We start from the raw sequence: 9,030 nt of genomic DNA, 5'->3' as shown, positions 1-9,030 counted from the left end.
TAAGAACTATAGGTCTTCCGGTGGTGGTATAGCATAATGCCCGTGGGCCAACGTGTCGATTCTGTTGTTGAGCGTGTAGCGCTTATCATCAAAACGGTTAAGCGCCAACTTGGTTGTACGTAAAGTGCGTAACTCGTGCTCAAACGAACGGATTGACATGTTCTGTCGGTACGGTGTGTATGGTAGCGATAATATCGGTGGACACTCAGCACCACGTATCACTCCGATGACCGCACGGGCATTCTCTCGAGCCAATGCTCGTTTTGACGCATCGTCACCATCGTCTTTAAACAAACACCGTTTGTAGTCGTCCAAAGACAGATGATTCCGGACAACGTGTCCGCGGATCCCCTTAGACTTTATGAGTTCGCTGCCTTCCATGTCGAATGCATAGCACTTTGAACGAAGTGCAGCGATCTCAAAGAGGGTGAGACTGCCGGTCTCTTCTGAAAACAAACCAGGCGTCTTCTTCCTCGAAGTCGAGTAACAAGGGTGATCCTTGGGCAGGCTAGATGCGTCCACGTACACCAGTAAATCGGGGCTGTTAGCTAAATCCTGGTAGAAGTCGCTTACTCTGAGTAGGTATATGAAGGAGTCTAAAAAAAATTAAAAATATATAAATATTGTAAAGAAATATTTCTACTGTACGGTTGTACTCACCAGTATCCATGTAAACCAATTCGATTGCACTGCCATAATGTGGTTTCAATACGTCGTAGAAGTACTTGTACATTAGCGTCTTGCTAATGTCAAGCACTGCTAAACCGACGTATATTGGTTTGATAAACTTGACCATCTTTGTGTCCATTATGACGGCGCACAACCTTTCACCGTATTTGATACAGTCGTTGAAGGTTGGTTGGTTTACGAGCTTGCTTAGACGTTCGGGACTGGAGATTAGCTCAATACGGATGCGTTTCCGCATGTTCTCCATTGTTTTCCCTATAAAATGTAAAAAATTATCGAATAACCCACTTTAGCATTGAGCATGCACTTACCAAAGACGGCATTGTTCATTAGTTTGAAAAATGCAATTTCAAAAGCATTTGCCGCCTTTTTCCGCATTTCAGTGTTCAACTCAATGTATGGTTTCAACCAAGCACTTTGTTGAAACTCTAAAACGCGGTGCACCTGCAGTACAAATATTTATATTAGTATCATCGCTTATAGTTTATAGGTTAACTATACATACTTTATCGACTTGCAGTCCGTGTGCGATCGCCTGTTTAAGATTAACGTAATGTACGACGTACCGCTGTTTGGGTTTCAAAGTGGCCATGAGTTTGGTCTCTTTGGAACCCGGCGGTACATCGTTGACAGGCAAGAACGGCAAGTCGTTGTGCTCGTCATGCAGCTCTTGTGGATACGATACGTCCACTTCATATATACGCCCCGTATTACCAGTGTCCGACAACGATTGGAGGTCAGCCAGAGGGTCTGCTCCTTTATACCACCGGAAGCCACCGTACGGCATGGGCTGACTCATAGCCCACCCGTAAAGGTTATTGCCTGTAAACATTAAACGTTATTAAACCACCGCTCAAATATTGCGCGTTTATATATATACGTATAGATTACTTACAGTCTTGGTACACGATCCATGATTCTGGTTTTGACGGATCGTAATCGGGTGTCTTAGAATTGTTGGCCTTTGCATAGTGCTTGACGGCCTGCACTAGCCCACCACGAATGCCCTGTTCCACCATCAGTAGCATGTCGTAGTCGTTCAAGAGCTCCAGCTTCATCCTGGTGTATTTCAACATACAATCGAAGCTAAAACCAGGCGCGGTGTAATAGTGCGCCGGGTCCAAATTGTATGTTGAAATACAGATGTCGCGGAAGTTCTCAAACACATCAGCCAACAACAACACGTCGATCTTAAGATATAGGTCGCTGTACTCACCGAGGGTTGAGCAGTCGAAACGGTTCCACACCTCCGTGGCATGTCTATAGTCGTCGTCATCAATATTAGACTCACTCAACTGACTATAGAAAGCGTCCTGAGGTGGTAGTTCCGTTTCTTCCAATTTAGCCCAACTATCAGTGTACTCGTAGGGGTATACGCCCTTACGCGTCACCAACGGCATGTCTTCCGGGCGGAACACCTTGGCCGTCTCCCGGAATTTAACGAAATCGGGTGTCATTAGGTTACCGGCCAAGGTGGACAGGGAGGAGGCCATGAATCGGAAGGTGTCGACAAACCGTATGGAGAAGTTATTGGTCACGTGTTTCGTGACCGAAATATACTTCTCCTCGGAATTCGGTATGACCGAAATCCTTTGGTCGTCGTACCCCAATTCAGTGACGATGAAATGCGCGTCGTAACCCGAAAGATTGTGCAAGAAGCACGGCACAAAATTGACCGTCTTTACTTTCAGGTTACATGCATTGCACAACGTCTGTCTGAATCGGCCCGATAAATGGCAGTGGTCTGCGACTTTGGGGTTGGAATCCTTGAATGCCGTGCGGCACAAGTCGCATACCACTTTCTCCCCGTGCCTGCGCACATCTTCGACAGACATTCGGATGGGAACGTTGGTTTTGCGCAACAATTTAGAAATGTTGCGCGTCACTTCAGTTACAGCCATCACAAATGCCTTGGCGACCTCTTCGCGATCCTCGGACCCACGGTATATCACCGGTGATTGTGGTATACCGTAGCGTTCGAGGAGCTCGGAGGGCACATCGTCCGATGTTTTCACCATGAACCCATAGCTCATGGGATGGTGGGTGTGCACAGTCCTGGTGTATGCACCCATACGATCGTCTGTTTTCTCCAGTAAGGCCTCAAAATCGGCGTAGATGACAAACGGTAACCGTTGCGTCTTTACCCACGCGTCAAATTCGACCTTACTGCCCTCCGCCGGCATAACGGGTAAAATAGGCTTGTTCTTGCCGCATATCAACTTGTGTTGCTCCAACGCTTGTTGACCCCGAAGAATGTGCTTTTTGGGCTGATCATCAAAGCTGGTGAAGCAACGTTTGCAAGTGTATATGCGGCATTTGTGATTAGTTTTTTGGCTGCGCACGAGCCTCGAAAAATCGGAAATGTACGCGTAATGTGACTTTTCAGAGTCACCGATGTACAACAGGTCAAAATGATTCTGTTGCTCTTGGTCGGCGACTCTTAGAGGATACACCAACCACTTCATCTTATCGTCGTCTCGTTCCAAGCCGTACACGTTGACAGACACGTTAGGGTTTCGTCGCTCAAATATTTTAATTTGGGACACAGGTGTGGGGAACGTCAACCCCGTAAAATCATACCTGTGTTCCTCGTTAAAATATTTTCGATCAACGCGATATTTGTGGTCTGCCTCGACGTGTCTCGCCAAAATGGACCACTTGAAACAAGACTGATCGATATTCTGTGGGTTGATGATTGCTTTTCTTTGGTTAATCTCTGGTGGGACAGGAATATATGATGAGCCGGCGAGGGGCGTATACTTGTATACGCTGAGCATAAGGCCGTCGATATGCGTTAGCGTGAATCCGCTACCCCTACCCGAGTACGCGTCTTCTTCGGCAAGCATAACCTCAAAATCTTCATCGACCGCACACCACATATCCGTATCGGATAACAATGCTCTATCTCGTGTCTTGAAGGCACGGTCTTCGGACGGTGCTTCTGATCGAGGTATATGGTAAGAGGCTGAAAGGTTACAAATATATAAAAAAATCAAATTAATTGGCCGCAACGAAAAATTTGTAACTTTCATGGCGTTTTACAAAATTATAAGAAGAGGGTCGCCAACCTACTGGGCGAGACAGTGTATTGTCGGACCACAGTAGGATTTTAAAAAAATTAACTATTGTATATTAAAACAATTAGAAACAAATATATAATTAATAAATATTAAAGTTGATGTCCGTTGAGTCGTTGATAGTAGATGTACATCAAAACCTCGTGACAGTTGTCACATAACCATATAGATCAGGGATGACCTTATACAAGGCCGTTGCCCGTACCTTATAAACTAGGGGAGTTGATTTTTGAAAGGAAAAAAAAAATACACGAGTCTATTGAAGATGGAACACGCAAAAAAAAAAAGACAAAGATGATGGTTAAGTTAAGTTAAGGGGACTTTATTAAAAAAAAAAAAACAAAAAAAATTAAGTTACTACGAGGCAAAAAACCGAATGGTCAAAAAACCTCGTCTACAAATTAAAGGGGAACAAAGAAAGAGAAAAAAAAAATAGATATTAATAAAAAAAATAGTTACACCTACGCTTTTATTATTATAGAATACGATGAACGTCTTCGGGTACCCGCCGGCTATTAATCGCAGCATTGCCGCTAAGCACGGCGGGTATACGTCCCAAGTAAGCGACTGGTTTTTTGCAGTTAGGCTTAGCTTGCAAGACGTTGGGACACCCCGGAATAAAATGCACTACGTCACCACATTGTACAAATAATATATTCATCACCCAATAAAACATCATATAAAACCTATAATAAAACATATATAACATGACAGGTGGTATTGGAACACGCCTGCCATGTTGAGGGACCTAAATAAAAAAATATAGGGACACCTACAAAAAAAACTATATAAAAAAAATTCGCCACACGTGCTTATGGCACGGCGCACTAAAAAAAAACTGGCTCAACACATTAAAGCAAAAATATACATTACCAGCCCCTAAGGGCTAAAGAAACTGGAGGCAGGCTTAGCCGACGCCATAAACAAAAAAATTACATACTAAAAAAAATAGCGGGCACTCACGAAAAAATATATCTATATAAAAAAACAGTTGTAACGCCCACAACAAAAAATCACAACCGCGCTACGGACGAAAATTAGCGTACCAGTTCCGACGATGGCTAATTTCCGACAACCCGTCCGACGTTTGACCCGGCGGTCCGTTGGCGACCAAACGGCTAGCCTTTAGAGTAGGGGTCAAAATATAACTAAATACCCAGTTCCGGAAATTATTAAAAACAATTTAATCATATGGCGACAATGTATGCGGTGAGCAGTGCAAATGACGTTCAAGATAGGAAAGGAGCGGGGTGAATGTACACACAAATGCCGTCCATGAACCGGTCTGAAGTAGTACACAGCTGACTATCTCGCACGCGCATAAACAAATCACAACACCTTATCACGATAATTTTACCAACAAACGCCGTCGCAGTCCGCATTCGGCTCAACACAAATATATATATACAAATAGACCAAAAAAAAACAACCAGATACTTTTGTCACGTTACAAGGCCTCCAATTTGAGATTATACTTGATCGGACGGTTACCTACGATTTCAGCGAGTCTGGCCACCAGCGCAGGTTTAACGGCGCGCAGAAAATCTCAAATTTTCAAAACGCGAAATTTTCCACGTTCTTCCGGTAAAACCAAACGGCCCCCCGCTCCAAGGCGGAATCGATCTCGGTGAAATCACGGGTATCCGTCAATTGCATACGTAACCTTTTCGATCTAACCGCGCTGTTGTTGGCCCTACTACTCTTAGCCGCCTGGTGTGACGAAACAGATGTACACGAGGTAGCTTTAATCAAAAATTGTGTAGAAACAATTTGTACGTCGAAAATATCGAAATATACAAACAAAAAAACTTACCTTGTGCAGCACCAGTAAAATATACATCAGCCATTGTTATTCAATATTAAATTTAAAAAAAAAAAAATAAATAAATAAATACTAGTACTTGTATACGTTTAACTGAATATTTTTAAGCAATATGTTTGCGAGCCGCTAATAACGCTTAGTCAAAGAGTGAATATAATCATTATTGATGTCTTTATAAATACGGATTGTTACTGTATTATCCGCTGCATCAGTGATGTCAGTGCGCGGTCATTAATCGCACAAGTACATCGTATATCGCGAGCATAATGACCAAAGTATATCAAGTGGTCTGAGAAAAAATATTCAGGTTTCTACATGTTATACAGCACTTGTTACATTTTTATAAACGTCACCCAAGACAATTAATTGATAAATTTGTAAATTTGTCATTTGTAATGGCGTGAAAACATTCAGTCTTAAAGTGAAATGTTTACACATATATGTCATTAGGATTTAAAACAGATGCCTTTGTAAAAATTATGACCGTCTGCCGTCTCTAATGCGTTGACGGATGAAGAATGCAATCCTTCCAGTCGAAGCTATTATTTTATTAAAAATAATTTATTACAGTTGTTAAATACGGTAATAATTTATAACAATGGGGGGGATACCAGTAATAATTCAGACAAAATATATATGTACGACATTAATCGATAAGTATAATACAGATTATAATAATATTATAAACATTATAATATATATGTTCCAGTGATTACGTCGTCGTCGTCGGCGGCGGCGGCGGTAGTGTTTATTTAAGAATGTGTTTTGCTATAAGAAAACTTGAAAAGTCGTCATTAGTATATATTGTCTACAAAAAAAAATATTGATTTATTATTCACTATACGAATAACGGTCAAGCTTATTAACTCGTATAATAACAATTAATCTAATTGACGGCGACATCGCCGACGCCGTCGCCGCCGCGTTGGGCCATCTGCTGTATTAATCTCAAGTGCTATAGTGTAATCATCAATACAGCCATCTGGCACACAATGTTTCGAACTAATTTTTTTTTTTTTCACAAATTAGGTAAAATTAACATTTTACGTATGGACTTTATCTAAATATATGCATGTGGCATATCAAAATAGCGGATTCGACGTTTAAAAATTGTACTTTTCACCGTAACCGTATAGCTTACCTGGAAAATGCATTTTTCTTTATTTCGTCAAAAAACCGATATTATGTATATATGGGCGAGCATAATTTAGGCGCGTGACAAGTTGTGTTAGTTTACGTCGTGTTTCATTCCTCCCCCCTCCCACCTATAGGTTTGTTTACCTTAAGTTTCATTACCCCTCTCTCATAAGACTTGGAGGAGGAAGAGAGGTTCCTCACCTGATTTAGGTTAGTTTACGTTGGGTTACATCATCGTTCCCCCTCCCATTGTATTATGTTAGTTTACGTTGGATTTACTCCACCTCCGCCCCTCTTCCCATTACTACGGTGGTAGGGTGGGTGGGTGAAGCGGAGAGGGCCTAGTATCCCCATTTTCACCCTACTACTGTGTAGTAATAAAATAAACTCTAAGAATGATTATGAACGCTTTTGGAATTAATTGAAAGAGTGAGAAAAGAACAACAAAAAAAAATAATATAAATAAATAACTAAATAATACAAAATACAAAAATATAATTAAATATAATGATTGTTTTTAATGAAATGTCGGTGTTCTGGTAGATGGAACTGATGGCACAAGTGGCGGTAGAGTTGGTCCGTCGCGCATATTCTTACATTTAATCCTCGGCACAGCAAATAATAGTAAATGAGCGCGCTCCGATTTCAATAGGAATTTTGTCGCGATTCATTCCGATCGTTGGCAGGGTAATCCCCCGTATGTTATTTAATAGTAAAAAATCCGATAGATGGGAGATGGCAGATTCGAAGTCGTAGATTGAGAGTTTTTTTATTATAGTTTGATTTTGTTAAAAGAGTTAGTACTGTATTTGAATTTTTTTGTTGTATGCAAATGTAAGCCGAAAGCCGATCGGAACTTACCGGTCTTTTATGGCTTTTTTAAATTAGACACTATATTTTTCACATAACTTACATTTTATAATAAAGTTTTCAATTTCATTATATGGCCGGCCAATAAAATACTTCTTTAGCTCTTACTTTATATTTATTATCAATATGTAGTGGATTTAACACTTTTATTCTTAAAACACAAGGAACTACTATACGGTCTTTAGAAAATATGATACCTGAATCACTTAATATATCTTTGACGCGACACCGCGCTACGCTCAAGGCTGGCGCTTACCAGCGTCTCTCCCGATGTCAAATTTCCACCTATTAATATGACAATCGGGTGTCTCCTTGTCCTTGGTATTAATTCTAGTAAATTAATATTGAATAAATCATCGGTTCGACGCTCTCGATTACGGTTCCGTCAAGAACGTGCAAAAAAAATACGACAGGATTTTATGGTAAAAAGAGATGAGGTAATTGTGCTACAGTGGGACGGAAAACTTCTTCCTGCCATTACAAGTAAAAAGTTAGTCGATAGATTACCTGTAATTACTTCTTGCAGTGGCCAGGAACAACTTCTAGGTGTCCCTTTTATAAACACTGGCACCGAGAATGATCAAGTTTTTGCTGTGTTCAAAATGCTTATTGACTGGTGCTTAACAGAACAGGTTCAAGCGTTTTTTTGTTGTGACACAACTAATTCAAATACTGACCGTTTGAACGGAGCATGTATTATTTTAGAACAGTTATTAGAACGTGATGTAATATATTTACCTTGCCGTCACCATATTTACGAAATTGTATTAAAAGGAGTTTTTGATGTCAAATTTGGTGAAACATCTGGGCCTAATGTATTAATATTTAAAAGATTTCAACAATCTTGGGGTAATATAAATAAAAAGTTTTGAGAATCAGTTATTAGAGTAACACCAATACATTGAACAATTTTTGTATGAAACTTTTTTTTATAGGTTCAATAGTGCGCCTGCAATACTTAAGAAAACGCTGATAATAATATAAATGTATCATTAATGATTATAAAAATTAAGTCTGGAGCAGATAAGTTTTATAAAAATATTCAAATTGTTGAATTTAATAAAGAGCACACAGTAACGCATACTTTACAATTAAAAACTTGTAATTTAAAATGAATTAAAATTGTGAAAAAATATTAGTACAATATATAATTAAATCAAAAAATGTGTTTTGAGTAAAAATGTTATTTATGTTATTATAATAATACAAAAATTATAATTTTTGCCAATAGCAAAATATAAAATAATGTAAAAAATTAAATATAGACTTGATCTTTTTAAATAAAAGTGGATTGAAAAATGCTTATTAATTTTTATTTCAGCGACCTCATAAACATATATTTTAATATATAACACTAAACAAATAACTAAAATTGAAAAAAGTCACTATTTATTCCTCTTAAAAAGGATGAAAGTGAAAAGTTATTGTCAAATTTGC

The 9,030-nt window shown here is 39.4% G+C and overlaps 1 protein-coding gene across 1 annotated transcript; it reads right to left on the bottom strand.

Moving 5' to 3' along the window:
- Nucleotides 1–6: 6 nt before the first annotated feature.
- LOC126900637 (uncharacterized) lies at nucleotides 7–3,581 on the bottom strand. The gene is made up of 5 exons (XM_050676491.1): nucleotides 1,583–3,581; nucleotides 1,193–1,509; nucleotides 999–1,131; nucleotides 661–942; nucleotides 7–596 (listed from the first exon to the last, which is right to left on the bottom strand). The coding sequence occupies exons 1-5, from the start codon at nucleotides 3,564–3,566 to the stop codon at nucleotides 7–9; spliced, it is 3,306 nt and encodes a 1,101-aa protein (XP_050532448.1). The 5' UTR covers nucleotides 3,567–3,581.
- Between the last annotated feature and the right edge of the window lie 5,449 nt (nucleotides 3,582–9,030).

This window comes from Daktulosphaira vitifoliae, unplaced genomic scaffold (genome assembly GCF_025091365.1).
Source record: "Daktulosphaira vitifoliae isolate Bord-2020 unplaced genomic scaffold, ASM2509136v1 Scaffold_3, whole genome shotgun sequence".
NCBI classification, from domain to species: domain Eukaryota; kingdom Metazoa; phylum Arthropoda; class Insecta; order Hemiptera; family Phylloxeridae; genus Daktulosphaira; species Daktulosphaira vitifoliae.
The sequence above is the reverse complement of the archived record's forward strand: the minus strand, read 5'-3'. Positions and strand labels throughout refer to the sequence as shown.

Coding starts and splice junctions, on each gene's coding strand:
- LOC126900637 (XM_050676491.1), bottom strand. CDS start 3,566: ATGTGGTGTGCGGTCGATGAAGATTTTGAGGTTATGCTTGCCGAAGAA. Junction 1,510..1,582: donor ATGGATCGTGTACCAAGACT/GTAAGTAATCTA, acceptor TAATGTTTACAG/GCAATAACCTTTACGGGTGG. Junction 597..660: donor ATTGGTTTACATGGATACTG/GTGAGTACAACC, acceptor AATTTTTTTTAG/ACTCCTTCATATACCTACTC.